Source organism: Acyrthosiphon pisum, chromosome A1, assembly GCF_005508785.2.
Source record: "Acyrthosiphon pisum isolate AL4f chromosome A1, pea_aphid_22Mar2018_4r6ur, whole genome shotgun sequence".
NCBI classification, from domain to species: Eukaryota; Metazoa; Arthropoda; class Insecta; order Hemiptera; family Aphididae; genus Acyrthosiphon; species Acyrthosiphon pisum.
Genome location: NC_042494.1, coordinates 96,366,502 through 96,385,633, shown reverse-complemented (window position 1 = coordinate 96,385,633; position 19,132 = coordinate 96,366,502). Strand labels below are relative to the sequence as shown.

At 33.6% G+C, this 19,132-nt stretch overlaps 1 protein-coding gene across 1 annotated transcript in view; it reads left to right on the top strand.

The window, feature by feature from the left end:
* The first annotated feature begins 730 nt into the window (after positions 1–730).
* LOC100164198 (tyrosine kinase receptor Cad96Ca) overlaps positions 731–19,132 on the top strand; it is a 35,920-nt gene continuing 17,518 nt past the window's right edge. The window contains exons 1-2 of the mRNA XM_001946401.5: positions 731–1,133; positions 17,266–17,513. Coding sequence (XP_001946436.2) covers positions 1,067–1,133; positions 17,266–17,513 — 315 coding nt within the window. The 5' untranslated portion in view covers positions 731–1,066. The remainder of the gene's footprint in view (positions 1,134–17,265; positions 17,514–19,132) is intronic.

The window sequence follows — 19,132 nt, the reverse complement described above, 5'->3', positions numbered from 1 at the left end:
CTTCTTAAAATGAAAAACTAATTCGTTAATTTTACGATAATTAAAAAAGAAAAGTACTAAGTTAACAGTTAATTTATCCAAAAGTAACTAGTTAACATTAATGCCCAGCCTTGCACACACGTGTATAATGTTACACAGTATTAAAATATTTTCGTTATCACTAATATATTTTATAATATTATTACCTATTATCATTAAAATATATTAGGTATTATTATGGCGGGCGAGTCAAGTTTGCATAATCTCGCAGGTGACCATTGCGGCGGCGGCGGCGGCGGCGAACAGTGCACCGCGGCTGCAAGAAGACGTATGACCATTACTAACCAGTAACCGGTGTATATACATTCTTGAAGCGGCGGCGGCGGTAAACCGTCGCGCGCTTTGCGAACCACTGCTTCAACGGCGGCGGCGGTCGAATTCCTCGGCGGCCCACAAGACGGCGACAAGAGGATTGTGACCGCGACCGTCTTGTTTGGAGAAGGTGTCCGTGGGGGGGGGGGGGGGGGGGGTACTTTGTAGAAAGTGGTCGCGCGACTCGGCTCAGTACATAATAATATAATATTTTTATCTACGCGCTTTAATAATAATAATAAAAGTGGTGGTAGGTACCTCAGATACCTATTATAACCGGTGAGACGGACCTGCGGCGGGGCCGTACGATAACAACAATAATAATAATAATAATATTCAACATGGCCGTCGTCGCGGCATGCGTTCGGCGCGCGGTGTTCGCCGCTCAGTAGTCCGCGATACGCTCGCCTGAGTCGACGTCCGTCCACCGGAGTTCGCGAGAGACCCGTGCGCAAGTGATATATATATATATATATATATATTGTGTTTGTGTTTTGTGTTTGTGTTTTTTTTAGAGTTTTAGAATATTTCGGTTTTGGCCGCCGTGACTATAAGTCCGGTTCACGAGTCGAAGACGCGCCGGCGGCGGGCCGTTTCCGTCGGCGTTCTCGACGGTCGTCGCCGTTATGATTATGATGCGCCGGCCGACGGCCACGACGACGAAGACGATGACGGTGATGCACCAGCTACGGACGGGTTCGGCCGGCCGAGCGCGATGAAGTCCGCCGCTTGGATCCCGGCCGCGGCCGTCGTACTGGTCGCCCTGTGCGCCCCTCGGCCAGGTCAGTAAAAACGCTTTTTTAAAAGAACTTCCCAAGCACTGTATACGTGTTGTACCATCTGTACCTACCCACACTCAAGTCAGGTTAGGTTAAGTTAGGTGTTGAATCATATAGAGTTCAACCCGCCAAAAATAACGTTTTCGGTGACTTCGCTTGTTACAATGCATGCGTATAATTGTTATAGGTATGATTATTAGAATATGACGGAACGAGACAGAGACGTATTATTGTGTTTTTAGATTTGTTTTTCGGGGGGGGGGGGGGGGGGCGTCGATTGAGGTATCTATTGAAAAATTCGTTAAATATAAAAAACGTCAGCTTAAACGAGCGATTTTTATCCGAAGTATAGGCCAAACAACGTTTACCCGCTTTAAGTTAATAATATACGCCTATAGCTATAGCTGATCATGCACAGCGTTAAATCAAATGATTCCAGTGGACGTCTTAAACTCCACTAAATGTTAACTACACGTCATATTCTTGTCATGGGTGATTTTCGCCAAACCTATCCAATACCTAGGTATTATAATAACTATTTTATTTTCTTCAATCTGCGGTGGAAACCCTAAACAAGTAATATGTTCGTTTTTCTCGAGCCAACAATAGTCCCTAATGAGCCCCTCTTAAAATTTTGAATTTCGGAAAATCCTTTATTCTTAGTGCACCCTTACTGCACCGCGGCGGTACTAATATAGGTATACGGAAGTGCCATGTACATTTTGAGGCTCTAGCCATAATGGTCTTGACCGTACGCCATTTGGTCAGTCAGGACATCTTTTATATAATAGGTATACTAGCTCTTGTGGAAAGTACCTCAGAGTTTTTGACAAGTCACGCGCCACTGACTATGGGGTAGGACTCCAAGGGTTGAACCGATACACCTAGGTATATAATATAATATATAGGACACTCCGAAAGCAAGTCTCCCACGAAGATCTCCCCGCGGAGCACTATGAGATCGACACGGCGATCATATAATATGTTATAATATTATTATTGTTATACACTATGGTTTTCCGCTATACTATTATTACCTCTTAGGTACAGTCCATAGGTATTATTAAAATTGTGCTTATTATACACGACGGTTTCGGTGAGGTCAAGGCCCTGGATATGGGTATATGTGTTTATATTTTTCATTCCAAGCTCTTTCCTCGAAACACTTATTATTTCGTCTGCTGCTGGTCTATTGTTATATTATTATAGACTTTGAGGTTTGCGTAACGCCACCCGCGTAGACAAGCCTCGTGCTCGTTACACGGTAGAAATCGTGTTATTCCAAATTCCAACCCATACAATATGATATATTACATGTACTTATGACGAGATTTATCAGCTAGGTACATCTACTTTATTGTGCTAGGAGAACTAAATTGTTGTGAAACAAAATCTCTAGGTACCGAACCCTGTCGGACGAGAGACTTGACGAGTCACCACAATCGCACAAATCTCTCTGGGGCGTATTTAAGGGGTGATCTGAACAAGGCCGGATTAAGGAAGGGTCTAGCCGGGGTGGAAGCCCCGGGGCCCTCTCAAGTACCAAAATGAAAGGTGCCCAAACAATTTTTAGCTGATACACATTTTTTAGTGATTTTAAAGAAAAGTTTTTCTATATTTTAAAAACCATTTTTTTTTTTTACCGACAAAAACAACTAAATTGTAAATACCTACAAAAGCACTATGGTAGAAAAGACACATTTTACTGTTATTTTATATTTTCATTGATATCAATAATATCATCAATAATTGATAATGTTATTTATGTACGGAGAGAGCTTTTTCTGAATTAACTAGAGTAAAAAAATAAGTATATAACCAATCAAACCCAAGAAAACTTAGAGATACCACATACAAATTATTTTATATTCCGAGAATGATTTGTTAAAATCATTAGACTTAAATGAAGAGAGTTAACAAAGAGAGTTGGCTTCAAGTAAAGAAAGAAAAACAATTGATTGGATAAAATGGTTTTTGGTTTTATATATTAATTTTTGTTTGATATTTGTTGTAAAGAGTATACTGTTAATACATTTAAAAGTTATTATGAAAATTTAAATTTAAATAAATTAAATACGAAATATTAACTTTTCTTTTACTACAATAAAACGAGTAGCTTTATAGACATAAATTACATTTAGCTATTAATTTTATAATGCAATTGTCAATTTGTGAAATAGTTAGAAAAATGTATGTTCCTGCTAGCGTAGCGAGTGGCCATGTAAAGCATGTTTTGTCAAAAGGGCCCATATGAAATTTCAGCCCCGGGGCCCAATAGGTTCTTAATTCGGCCTTGGATGTGGAGGTAGATCCCAACCGTATTTTTGATTTTAAGATATTATTACTTATGTTATTTTTAGAATAATCTTAAAAATATTATAATACCTATTCATAAAAACAAAATTAATCTTACAACTGTAATACGGCTATACATAAGTATTTCACATTTTATAATAATACATAATATCATTTTACGTTATTTTATATGGTACCTACCAATATGGTCATGTCTCTATATAACATATAGCACTTTATTCACACATAATTAGACAATAAATGTAATCAGTAATCGCAGTCCGCCGATCTCGCCATTTGTCATCACTTGTTGGGTCCACACGATAATATACGATACTATTACAATTTTATAGATAATATACCTATCATGAATTTTAATAGCTTAAAGAGCAGTCTTTACCGAGATGACAATATTATGATAGTTTGTTGATGTTGTAGTTTTTTGATAGACCTATCAAACGCGTGCGCGGGGGGCTTAAGTCTCATAAAAAATTATTTTTCTTACAATAATGACGTTTTTTTTTTTTAGATCAATTTAAATGCCACAAAATTTCTATTTATTATTCATACAGACTTAATTTCTTTCCATTTATCTCCCTCCCCTCCCCCCCCCCACATTTAAAATTGATATACACATTATTGGGATTACTATTATTAAAAACTAGAAGGTACCTACCATAAATAATATTGTATTGCAATTATTATATTGTACACCATTCCACCGACCGTACTCATCGCAAAACGTGTTCTAACTTGTGCGTTCTCGGAATGTCGAAGTCCGGGCATTGCTTAGCATGAAAGGATTATAAATCCGTTTCTAGAAAAAATACTTATTTTAAACTATATGAAAACTAGTCGCGATCAATCTATATAAAGAATAATTCAAGCAAAGAAAGTCGCATAATATTATATTATCGTTAATGCGTTTGGATTTTAATAGTTAAATTATATGTACCTATTAGCTATATAGGTAATATGGTTATGAATTATGATCCATTAACGTTTCTATCCGATAAGTCAATTGTGATTCGTCTATACTATTTATATACGCTTAAATGTTTATTTAAGTTTTTTGTGTAGGTACTTGTAATGTGACATTATTTAGATAATTTCTTAACTCTCTACTTATATATGACTTACTGTGATTTCCAATATCGACGAGAAATGAATCCTAAACAAATGATGATTAAAAACGTGTATTGGAAAATTTCTGAAAATTGTATATTAATTTGATTACCAGCGATTTTTATTTTATTTGAAAACCATGTTTCAAATTAGTGGTTCACCGAATACTTTTGACCGAGTTTCGAGACTCGGGTAGAAAAAAATGGCGCACGATTCGCGGATCACTTACTGTTTATATCGTTTAGATCTGATTTCAAAAACGGGTGTATAACTCGTGAAACCGATCGTAATTTATGCGGACCTAACTAAAAAAATATAATTAATATTAATCAGCCACCGCGTACGTTTTATTCGAAAGTAAACGAATATATATTACTATTATGGTAATAGGCACCGATTCGTATTGGGCATAATATCGCAGTAGGTACCTATAATTCTACATTTCATCGATTTTATGTACCTATACTGTACAGTCACATTCAATGTTTTACACTGAAACAATTTTATCCTATTGAGTATGAATACCTATGGAATGGTAATTTATTATTGTTGTTTTTTTAATGCGTAAGTGTTGATATCAAGTGAAATATATTGAAAAAATTAAATGTAAAAGTTGATTTTTCTACAGTTGAATCCTTTCTCTTTTCGTCTATTCGAACGCTACAAAAAAAAAAAGAGTACAAAAATATGATTTGTTTCTAATTCGGAGTATAATTTATACGCACAATGAATAAAACCGGTCATAATGTTATTTTTACACATTACTATTTGGACCGTATAGCTCTGCTGCAGCTGTTAAACCGTTTCGACAAAAGCCTTTTGGCTATGGATCAGTTATTATATTATACATTAAAATGTATAATTGTTGTAACTAGCACAGGATTTACGCCACACATGATTTTCCTTCTCGATCGAACGAGCAAAATATTATGATCGATGTGTACCCACCTACTCGGTACCTACCTAGTAAAGTATTTCTGCCCAACCGTAAAAAAAAGAGTGCATTAAGGACAACGTCATGATAATATGATTATGATAATATCACAATTATTAAAAAATATATAGTCCATACCTACAGCATTTAGGAAATGATAATATTTTTTGAATATTTTAAAGTGCTTGAATATTGAATATTTGACCAATAATATTTTCTAAATATTTTCTACTTATGATAACAATATATTGTACTATATAGCTGCATGTTGACTTAATATTTTTATATTGTTTCCGTAAATAACTTTTTTGAAAATATGTGATTAAAATGTTTTTATAAATGTTTTTTATAAAATATTTTCAAATACGTATATGAACTTCTTGGCCAAAAACTAAAACTTATAACTTGTAACTAAAATATTTTCTAATTATTTACGTAACTTTTTAAAACACTTCGACTACTACATTATTTTCCTGAAAATATTTTTATCGTAGTTAGGAAATATTTGTATGATGTGTGGGAGGTTGGTGATGAGTGATGACTACGAATAATTGGCAAAACGTGTTGCAGAAAATCTGCAGTTTGATGCACCGCCCCAAAAATATTATAATATATGTAAGTATTTATCAAACCGTCGAACAACGCTGCGTATAATATTATGATGATAATTTATGTAAACCAACGATCAAGGTCGAAAGAAATATTTTAACAAGACAATATTATTATAACAAAAAATTAATATTATACAATATTTTAATGGTTAAAAATAATAGTAGCATATTCGTCGGAAAAAATAATAATTAACCGTGTATCCGGGTTACCGATTCGTGGTAAATTTCTGTCGAATGTATATTATGAGTAGGTGCATAGTATAATAATATTGTAGCAGACGATGTCGATGTGAGTACGACAACATATGCGTTGTCAAGGTGAACGGGCGCGTATAAATTGAGAGTCCGGTGTATGTATAATAATATTATAATAATAATGTAATTTTATAATCTTATACAATCGTTGGCGGACTTTTCGTTGCGGAACGATTATGGGGAGGGGAGAGCGACATAGGAGGGTTATTGCTTTCGAACACTACAGTCGCATTATTTAACCGTCGAAGGATAATACGTAGGCACGTCGTTTCGAATTCAAACGTCATAAAACATATACGACTTGCACAATATTTGTACCGGCTATACCTGCTATAATATGTTATTGACAACCGTGATTGTCGGGTGTAAGGTGTAGGAACGATGGGTGAGCTGACGCCTGACATACTATTTTGCGAGCCGATTATTGCAAAAATGTCACATAATAATATTATGTACCACTGCAAATCTCGATGCGCGTTGTGTATGCTGGTGTGTCATGTGCGGCGGAAGGGGAAATCGTAGCACCGGGACGAGAAAATTCCGTTAAGCGAGACGCATTGCATTGTGCTTATTGTGTGACGAAAGAAGTTTCTCACTTCCTCGAGTTTCGGGGAACGACCCATTCCTCGGAGTGGACTATTGTATAATTTTTTTTGTGGAATTTTTTTAGTGGGCTTTACATTTTTAGTTTTAATTTTCTTCCACGCCACAATAATTAAGTGAGTCGCTAAATGTTGGTCAGAGTGTGCTAGTCGGCCAACTATATTCTAGCCACCAGTCGAGTGCAGTTGATGTTTAAAAAAAAAAACTTACATACTCAAAACTATTTGATGATTGGATTTTGGATTATAAATTTGTCAGAGGCGTTCCTAATTGATATACAATTTTCACATTTAGCCGCGATTCAGTTCGAAAAATGAAATGACTTAAATATAATAATAGTTTGTTCCATTTTTCATATAAATTAGTTTGGTAAATCATTTAAGAAAATTCAGAGTTTTAGTATACTATAGTGTTAATTCTTTTCACGTGATTTTGGCTAGAACAATTTTCTGGGGCCGGGGAGCGAATTATATCGATACTATCAGCGTACCGATTTGCAAAAGTTATTTATTAAACTTGTTGAACGTGGTATTCGGCGTAAAATATTAAAACTCGTTTTAAGACTTAATTAGGGTTATTGGGAAAAAAAAACAAAAGCGTAACTCGTTTTACACGTACAAAAAAATTTAAACGCATATCGTAGACTTAACTTTAATGCTACTTGTCACTTCGCCACTGTGCGTTGATCGTCGGTATCCCGGCACAGCCGACATCGTATTATTATATTATTTCTATAATAGCAGCAGGACGTACGTGCGTTGCTTGATAATTAACGAACGGATCAACATGTATATATGCACTATATAATAATATATACCTGGGTATAGTTGACGCGGCCGATTGCAGGACCGTAACCGCTGCAGCGTCCGTTCCGACAGGTATATGTTTGATGGTATACCTACTATTATATTGGCTGCGGTGTTATTTTATAGGTCGTCGTATATTGTTATATAGGCATGTGACGCCGAGTACATAATATGAGTATACAATCCAATACGACGCGTTTCACGCCGGTTTCAAGGAATGATGAAACAGTCGTAAAATAACGTTTCCGCGGCCGTAGACAATAATAATATTATATTCACCGTATACGTGTATAGTATATTATAGTCGTCTCGTGTTGGAAAACGCTAACGTTAAGGAGGGATTTACGATGTCATTCGTCTTAGACGACCACGACCTTACCTTTGAGACGTACGCGATGCGTCGATACGATAATAATAATAATATTATTGTGTATATCGGGACAAAGTGTGCTTGAGCTGTACCTATATAATAATAATAATCCGATCGAAACGTTAGCGCGTATAAATGCAATATAATTCAAAAATTCCTTCTCTGATACAATTATATATTAGGTACTTACATAGTTGTGGACGTCGCGACGTCGCCATAATATTTTTGTGGCAGCGGGAGATTTCTGTGTTTTATGAAAACCAAGCCTGGACAAAACCGAGTTAAAAAGTTAAAGTTAAGTTAAAATTAAGTTAATTTGTTGTTTAACTTCACTTTTTAACATTTAATTTTTATTAACTTAACTGATTTTTATTGATATGAATTTGATAAATAACGAGTTAATTTTAATCAAATCCAAGTTACGATAAATATTATACAATTATTATAGGTGATACGTGTTGCGTAAACATTTACTTTTTATTATTTTAAACCATATTACGACTGGCTAATTATAAATTTAGAAAATAAATAAACAACTCAACTTAAGTTCATAAGTTAATTGTAGGATTCCTTAAACTTTTAACTTAACTGAGTTAAAAAAAAAAACAGGATAACTATTAGCTATAAACTCTTTAAAACATTTTCTATCAACTTAACATAACATAATTAAAAATTATCATTAACTTGCCCAGGCTTGATGAAAACGCGGTTCGATCCGGCCGACATGATCAGTATTTTATATTTTATCTCTAAATAATGTTTCGTTACAAAATGCAGTAATTCTGATGGACGAAATGATTAATTATTACTTATTATAATTTAATGTATAACAATATAATATCGTGTTTTTCCGAACATAATAATATACCCCGATTCCCCTTGGGAAACGATCTGTATAAAATATAAATACAATACTGCAGAATGTCGAGAGTTCCACGTCATCGTCGAATCGTTTTCTCGACACTTAATCGTCAAAATAATAGATCGACAACACATAATAATACAGTTCCTGTATACTTGAATAAACGTCACGGATTAAGGTGAACATGGTGTAAATATTATAATATTATATTATATAATTAGGACGTGTGGATTACCTAAAAAACCGGGAGAAAAAAAATTGTGTTCAACGCGAGCTCGTCGACACGAATTCAAGGGCAGAAATTAGTGTATACTTCAATATTATATAATATATTATATACCTACTATATTTCTTTTAGTATACTGAGGTATAGAATATCGTTTTTTTTATTTTTTTTAATGGTTATCACTTATCATCAACACGAGGCGTCGGGGACACGTACACATTTATCAGCCATTAGTCATAATGATATTCCTCAAACAAGGAATAATGGTATGGGTTAATAGGACGTATCAGTTTTCCGGCGAAACGGAACTATTTTCGTCGCGATTTTAGTTAAGCTGTCAAATCTTTTACAATACGGCGCAATACTCTACTACACCAGTGTAATATAACACCATCTACTACCGCAGTAATACATTTAATTATACTTAAGGTATGTAAGGTATGACTGTATAAAATATTAAATAACGTCAGCGTCGTACGAAAAAACTAAGCTAAGCACTAAAATACACTCAAATGTTTTTAGACAAATACTTTGTTTCTCGTTACATGAAATCAAAAATGTTGTAGCTAATTAAACAATTATATATTATGTATACTTAATTCAAAAATAGATTTGTTTTTAAAAAATGTATCTTATCATAACATAAATATTCAAAAGTTAAAACTAAAAACATATTATATTTTATAACATTAGGAAATGGGAATACGTACCTATTATACATTTATACATTTATATTTTCTCAACTTATTTCTTACATGCGTATGTTAGAGTGTTTGAGTAATGCGTATTTCAAAGTAGGTAGATTCGCTGTATATAATAGATTCGGCACAGATGATCTGTTATTAGTTGTTATGTGGCACGTATCATTTTATCCTAGTCTGTAAATCTATATATGCCTCTTTACCACTATTTGGTCGTTTTACGCACGTTCGCGATTCCGAAAAACATCCTTGGAATTAAAATGACAGCAATATTTATACCTCTTATGGAAACGAAATACATCGACATTCTTCATCATCGGTCATCGATATATCTGACCGGACTGTGACCGTCAATGACGTTGTGATTGATATTATTAATTATTATTAAACTGTACGCGTATACTCGAGCTATGTCTACTTTATATAGAAACGGTTAACTTCCTAAATAGGTATAATTAATTTACTCATTTTCAAGTGTCGATTCTGTATATAATAGAACGAGTTATGTATAAAATAACTTATTATAATAAGCACAATATTAGGGGTGGTCATGTGCGTGCTATGAGACAACGCATTACTCAAATTCACCCCCCCCCCCCCCCAGACCTCCAAAATCAAGCAAACACTATAACGTGGTACTTACATTATAATATGAATAGTGAATATATTACGCGAATAATGTTGAAATGTACAATGATATATAATAGTAGTTGGACCCACTAAACAAAACTGAAAAGATAATGATATCAAATTTCTCGAGAGGTGATTACAAGGAAAGTGTAATTTATAACGTAAACACGCGTAATAAAAATTATTGTTTTATCATAATATTATGGTTAGGTTACCTAACTTAACCTTAGGTATATTATATTAATATAAGTATAAGTCCCACTGTGTATAAATAACTAATATTATACGTCCGTCACCTATACAATAATATTATAACAAAATTTAATATCGTCGCGTGTCGCGAGAGTGTTAGCTATATTTTCCGAACGATTTTCCGTTTCCTGAATCCTGATGTATGAAAACAGCTCGATGACGGACGCCACAGCTATATAATATACGTATAATATAGTCGACTACCATACTCGCGTTTTCTCGGACGAAATTTTGGTGTTTTTTTTTTATACCTACCCGTGTTGTATATAATAATATAACGATCGTTATTATTTTATCACTATATTATTATAGTCATTATTTAACTGCCGTTATATAGGCACGTTTTTGATTCTACAACGGCGTATATATTGCAGCTGCAGCGTATATTATACACGCGCACCTATTATATTCATGTCACCACGTATTGTTCTCTGCGCGAACAGCTCGTTGCTGAAGCAGTTGGGTCACGGTAAAATTTCCCAAAACGAAACAATATATAAAATTATGCAGCGCGCGTACACGGTTATGACACCGCCTGTAACGACATAGGTACCTATAGGTGTATAGGACATTTTTTAAACAATTTTTTTTACGTAACCGACGGACGGGTGCTCATTTCTCGCCGTCCGTGGTAGGTACTCGAAGGTGGGCATAAACTTGTTAAAAAGTTAGTTAATTTTTTTTAAACTTTTAAATTTAGCTAGTTAATTATTTTTGTTTTTAACTTTTAACTTATTCAGTTAAAACGTTTGTTGTGGTAACTTATCTTTTTATAGTGAATTATCATTATACCATGCAGTTAAGTTAATTTTCTTTTCATGTCTGGGGAACCAACTAGACAATACTGATTCGACGACTCTTTTTGGACTTAGGTCATTTTTTTCTAATCATATATTAATACATTATAATCTAATTTTTATACAGTGTTAAACGTTTAAACGTCTTGATGAATGCTTATGTAAATCAAAATAAAGGACAGTTTATGACTTGAAAAAAAATTAACTTTTTTTAAACTGAGTTAAGTTAAGTTTATTTTCTGTCTCAATTTTAAACTTATCTAGCTAAACTTTTTTTGGTTAACTTTTAAATTAACTAAAGGAAATTTAATTAAATTAACTTAACTTGCTACAGTTATTATTTTCATTAACTTTCCCACCTTTGTAGGCTTACCTAATACCTATACAGTGTGGGTGTCGTGTTCATCGATACTGGTAGTTCACATTATATTATATTCAAAGTGTATAGTTCCGTGTCCAGAACTTTTTAGACATATCGCTGGCCGACTGAGGGGGTAGCAAGCCAGCGATTAAGTTTATTGGGCTCAAAACGATAAATGATCCTCCGCTGAGGCAACTGCGTGCAGTTTACCGTCGTCGTTAAATTTTCTAATGTTTTTATCGTAACACGTCATCATTGTTTTTATACGTATATTGTACAAGTAAAACCTCTCTATTTGTTCGCATGAAATTGTTTTTTTCTTCTGGCAAAAACTACACAAGTGTTTACACAAGTTACAAAATATGAACCTATATACAACTATACCTCCAACTCGGGGCTCGTTAAAATTATGGATACATTGCAGACCAACGGGGCATGTCCCACAATCCCACTTACACAACTCTCATAATAACTACACATTTCATATAAATATTTTATATTTTTCTCTAAAATTTGTTTATATGACAACTGCTGTTGTGTTTAAAATACGAATGTATTTTGTTCTACTTTTTGTTTATGTAATACATAGGTCACAAAAAATAAAACATAAAATATTTAGTCGATACTATGAAAAAATATATTGGGGGATATTTTGGTGGTGATAAAGACTTCTTTGCACCTCCTCATTGCACCTATTCAATGTATTATAATTATCCTATTAGATTTATACAGGAATATTTTGTGTATCCATAAAGTAAAAATCATCTGTAATGTTGCATGGTTGTTGAGTATGCAGTAACATTCAATCAACGATTTACCTAAATATTTCCATTACGCATTTCAATGAAATTTAAAATTAATGTATTTTTAAAACGTTACTACGATGTTTCCATGCAACAGATACCTAAGCAATATTTTCTTAATGACAGTTTCATTGTTAAGCATTAGGAATCGCATACATATCACGCAGTTGCGTGATTTCAACTTAAAATGTGATGTTCCATATTACCATGAAACGTATCGCTATTGAATATCTATGGAATATGACTTTGCACACTGAGATATACATAATATATTATATTACCTATGTATATTGTTCGGTCCCCAATATATATAATTCGTTGATAATATTATAATATGGTGTATTTACGAAAATTTGACAATATATTTTTTGTTTAAACTGAAATTACATTTAAATATGTAATAATATTATAATACATATACCAGATACCTACACCCGATGTATAGACATTATAGAAGTCGAGAAAAAAAACGGCAGTCGCACAAACTGAGAACATAATGTTGTTGTTGTTATTATAATCCGATGGTAATATATAATGTGAAAGTAACTTGCACCGCGCGTTTCCCAATCAGAAAGCATAACATCGGCCTAAACGTATATAATAGTAGTACCTACCTATATAGATATTGTGTGTGTGTGTTTGTGTGTGCTAATGTGCTATTATAGGTAGGTAGTATGATGCGTTCGTGAATGTGTTCACTAATTAAGTATTATATGCATATGCATTTACCGTTCTATACACTTTTATGCTAATTACCAACATACTATCCGACTGTGGCCATTATCATTATAATTTAATAATTATAACGCAAAAAAAAAAAAAACAATAATAATTCGTTCGGGAGATTTTTTTTCATTCCTTCCTAGGTAGAAACCGATTACACCACGTTACCTCTTTAAAAAATTGAAAATAACACACGCGCGACATTATTAATAATAATGCGATTCTATAATATAATCTGAAAATCTATAACGACGAACATTGATTTATCACCTCTGTCGCGCCACGCCGACAATAATAATTTATACCATTATCGCACATACACAATAATGTCAATTATTTTTACCACTAGGTATTCGATTGACAACATGCATTTTGTAACGCGCAGTCACGTGAAAATCCTTCGTTATATACGTGGTCCACAGCTTATAGGCGGAACAAGGTTGGAAAGGTAAATAATTCTGTTTCTCGGAATTTCTTCAGTGACTCATATGTGACACAACACATACACACACTTAACTCATGTATGTTTAATATTTATATAACAGTGCATTTGCCTAAAACTATAACGGGGCAGCTATATAGCGATAACGGCATATACATCTGCCTTCTTACAGATGTAAAAAAAGTTAGGTGTATAGGTATATTTGTTGATAGATTGTAACAATTATATTACCTATTTTATCGGTTGTCCGTATGATGTGAAACAAAAATGTTAAGGTTTCGAACTCCTCGTTTGGGCTTGGACTTCACAGCGGTGAGAAAGCTATAGTTATGCATAAGTCGGTTGCTTGTTATATATCTATATTAAAATTGAAATTCTACTTCGTGATGTGACTGCACGAGTTTCAAAAGTGATACGCGAACACGTGTGATAAAATATATGTATAGGAAATAGGTATCTAGAAACAATAATAGAGAAGAACAACGACGAAATCCGCAATAAGCGAATTGACTTGCGCGAAAAATACGATAGCCCTCGACAACAATGTAATATCAATCATTATAAAAAATAAATTATTATTGTGTAGGGATATTGAAAATCGATTTCCTGTCGACGCCACCGGCTGTCTATTATTCGATATCGACGCATATATTATATAGGTAGTGTTGTCGTGCCTCATCATCGCTGCGGCAGACAAGTGTAGAGGAAAAGAAAAAAGACGTTATATACACCGAGCATCCGAACTACACGCATAGTATAATATTATAATATTATGAAGCATTAAAGTCTCTGACAATACCGTTTTGTTCCTTCTCGGTAAAAATTACTCCGTGATCGCGGTGCACTGCTATCCGCTGTTCCTACGTAAAACATACAAAGCTGGGCAAATTAATGATTTTTTTTAACTCAAGTTAAAAGTTAATATAGGTACACTTTTTATTAAGTTAATTTGTTTATACAACACTAGCGTACTTAATTTTTTTCCAACCCAAAACTAAATTATAGACTATAGTGTTTATATACGGTAAATATTTTTTGACTTGAAAACGAAATAGACTGAAATAGTGAAATGTAAAAAAAATTAACTTAACTTACTTCTCAAAATGAAAAGTTAATTCGTGGATCTCACGTAAATTAAAAAAGAAATTGAGTACTGTAAGAAACGTAGTAAGTTAACAGTTAAGTTTATGAAAATCTTAAAGTAACTAGTTAAGTTAAAATGAAATTAACTTTTTAACTCGTCAATGCCCAGCATTGAAAATATACCATGGGTAAATCGTAGCTGAGTGCGCGTCACAAACTGCCCGTATAATATACCGTTTTTTTCCGTACATTTTTTTATACGTTTTGTTTTCCACCGATCACAGTATTATTATTATTCTGTCGGTTTTGTCGTCGCGTTTTCGCCCGATAGCTCCGTCTTCGTGCGGCCGCAACGAAAGCGTATATAATCTGCGCTTGACTTCATCATGGCTTCTACGACACCATTACCGCAGCCGAGCAACAGAACGTCGTTTTTTTCCCCGCAAAGCGAAATTATTGTGGACGGGAAAACGCCTGCAGGTGACCCGTCACCGGCGAAAGGTCGTTTGTTCGAAAATTAAGCACTGTTCCAATAAATATTACCTATAGGTATATTGTGTATCGTGTACGAATTAAAATTTTTCGAACATTTTCATTTTCGTTATATTTTTTTGATTATTGATTATTAAAGGGCGAGCTATAAAAAACAAATTTTGTATTAAATTTGTCTCTAAATAATTAATCTCATAAGATATAATATTATTATGTTATATTCTGAACAACCTATTTTTTTAATGTTCGAAACAAGATTGATTTTTAAACCGTCCTTCACATTGTTTTTTTGACTCGGTGTTGGTTTTCTTTTCACAAAAACGCACACGCTCGAGGATATGAATGTAAAAAAAACTATTTCATGGACGGTTAAAATGTTTACACGACGCTAATAGCACACTGTGTACATTGGACGTCGTGCACACAAATCCCAAATCTAGGTTTGTGACCTTTTTTCACTAAAATTGCCCATGGGTGTTTCGGAGGCAATTCGAGTATACCCAAATAGTGTAGTTACTCACATTTCCACCCAAATCATACCTATAGGTTATAAATTATTAATATTTTACCGATAGTACGTGCAGTATTATACCTAATTCAATTATATTTATATCAATTTTAGTTATGTTCAAAAATATTATACACAATTATTTATTGTAGGTACTGTTATTCGACATAGACATAATTATTTACTATAATATTCAGTTTTATTACTGAGTTGATGTATTTTTATTAAAATATGTATTACTTTTTTACAACCGATTATTATAATAACCGTGGTATTGACTGCAACCATAGGCCTATTGAATTATTATTACTATTATTATTTATTTATTTTATTTATTTATTTATATCAAATCAACGGGCCAAAGCCCTTTAACAAAGAAAGAAAAACATTACATATGAATATGGCACAATATGAAAACTAATAGACAAGTGATAATAATTTAAGTAAAAATAGTAAGAAATACAGAGACAACATTTGAGTATATAAAACAAAAAACAAAAAATAAATATTTAGGCACTATGATTTAAAAATAACAAAGTTTTAGCTCTAAATACTTGACGAGACAAAACGAAAAAATCCAAGACTGTGGAAATTCTATTGGCGTTAAAAATAGCTCTTGAAAAAAATGAATTTTTTTCACTATTTGTATTAAAATTTGGTGTATAGTATTATAATAATATGTATTATAATACCATCACACGCATTTATTATGGTGACTTATTATAATTAGTTTATTGATTTTTTTTTTTTATGTAAGGATAGACGCCAGACTTGGGTATATTCTTTTGGATTAACCGTCATATCGTGTGCGTTTATAATAATATTTTTAGTTTTTTAAAAATAACCATTGTCTGAGATTCAACCAAATAACATTCAAACTAGAAATAATCGATTAGTTTATCTATTGGGGTGATTCCGGTACCACAGGGTCATTGGTAGACTACCTATAACACAAGGCAATTCAATAGAATGATATTTTTAAAATTGGGAGGCAATTTGAGGGTCAAACGTGGTCACAATTTGATTGTACCCATGAACGTACACGTGGTCCATCAGCTGATCGAGATACATATTCTACACAATTACTCGTCACGATAGGCGATAGCATAGTAAATAATGATAATAATATGACCTATTGATAATAATTATCATAATATAATGCGCACGCGACACAAATTTTCGAAAAATGTATTTTTCTCGACACTATAATAATATTAATCGTGTGAGTTTTTTTCATAATGTTTGACTTATTACAGGACTATGTGATCTGACCGGAAGTCCTCCGACCATATGGGTAGACCGAAATTGGGTGATCGATTCCACGGCGCCTGTCGGCACGGTGGTGGCCCGGGTTCGCGTGTCCGACGTCGGCAACGAAACGGTCCTGATGTATGGGCTGGAACACTCGACGGGCTTCAACATCGTCCAAGAGAACGAGGACCCGTTGCCGTTCACCATCGATGAGAACGGAAGAGTCACCACAAACACGTCTCTGACGAACAAGGTATAATATTTTAGATACCATCATCGTCATGAAAAATCAAATCTTCATTCACAGTGCATACCATTTTTTTTTTCAATCCGTAAATTGGTTCAATTAATGAAATATTTCTCCACTTCTCTCTATCCATACCTAGCAACTTCCTTCAATTCTTTATAGAATCATTTCCCTAAATCTAAGATTATCTGTTTCATACAAGCCTGTCTTCGTCTTCCTCTTCCTGGTTTCCCTTCAATTATAGATGTTACCCGTGCATTATTTCTTAGGAGGTATACTATCCATGTTTTCCTTCTCTACCTGATTGTTGTCCATATCGACTTCCTTTCATGAATTTTATGATACACATCTTCATTTGACGTTCACTTGGTCCAAGAGATTATTAATACCCTTCTCCAACACCAAGTTTCGAATGCCTTTAGGATTGACCATGACTCAGCTCCATACAGAGCTACACTCCATACCATTGTTTCAATAAGTGTTTTTCTGACATTCATACTTAACGTTTTTGTGGTGAACCATAATAGTGTTGTTTACGTGTCCGTCGATTATCATTACCTCTAATCACGGTGTAGTATAAAGGTACTTACCACATGTACCTATATACATGTCTTGTACTGTCGATCCGAAATCTTTAGAGGATAATTTCGTTCTTATGCATTAGCGCAATAACCCGCAGCGAACTCACCTGTATAGGACGGTGTCTCGTACCAACGTCAAAGTAAACTTATCGTAAATCTATCTACCTTTACGTTTATACCCATATGACATTATTGCATTATTGCATATAATATCCGGTATCGCATATGCGTGTATACCTACAGTGTACGAATTATTATAATAATGGCAAATTTATGCATAATATTATTTAATACATCGAACTTACCTACGTTATTATATTCTGCGCGTATCGCGACTATTATTATTTTCGATCCGACACGTCCAATCACGGGTAGACAATTATAATATATTATGGCGGTGTAACATAATATTATGCAGATAATAACGCTATTGCTCACTTTCCGTAAGCTTATTGTGTACCGACAAAGTGCGTTTTGTATATTTGTACTGGAAGGAAGGGGTATATCAATTTCGGATAAATAATAAAAATACAAGTATAATCATATGGCCAGAACACGTAATAACGGAAACACAACTGCGGCAGAAGACGCCGAAATGAGAAATGGAATTCAACAACAATATAATAATGACATACGTTGAGTCGTACACTATATATTTAAATTTTTAGCCTGGGAGTAGAAAAAATCGAGAAAAATTATAATGCAGATTTCAATAGAAATACATTAAGGAAAACAATATAGGTACAACGTGATTCACCGACCATGCTCACGCACTTTTTTTCATTAATACAGTTATTAGTTATTTAAAACCTGATTTTTTAAATTTTTATATAATATAGGTACCTATACCTATACCTACTTAAAAAACATATTTTCAAAACTCTTGAAATTTAGTGTAGAACTTAGGAGTGTCTTGTGGGGTTACAAACTTCAGTTTTTGAAATGAGAACACACCCTTTCCACTGTAAATTATTTAGCTGATAATTTTTTTGAACATTTTCACGTACCATATCATAATCAAAATTTAAACGAATAGCTTTTTGA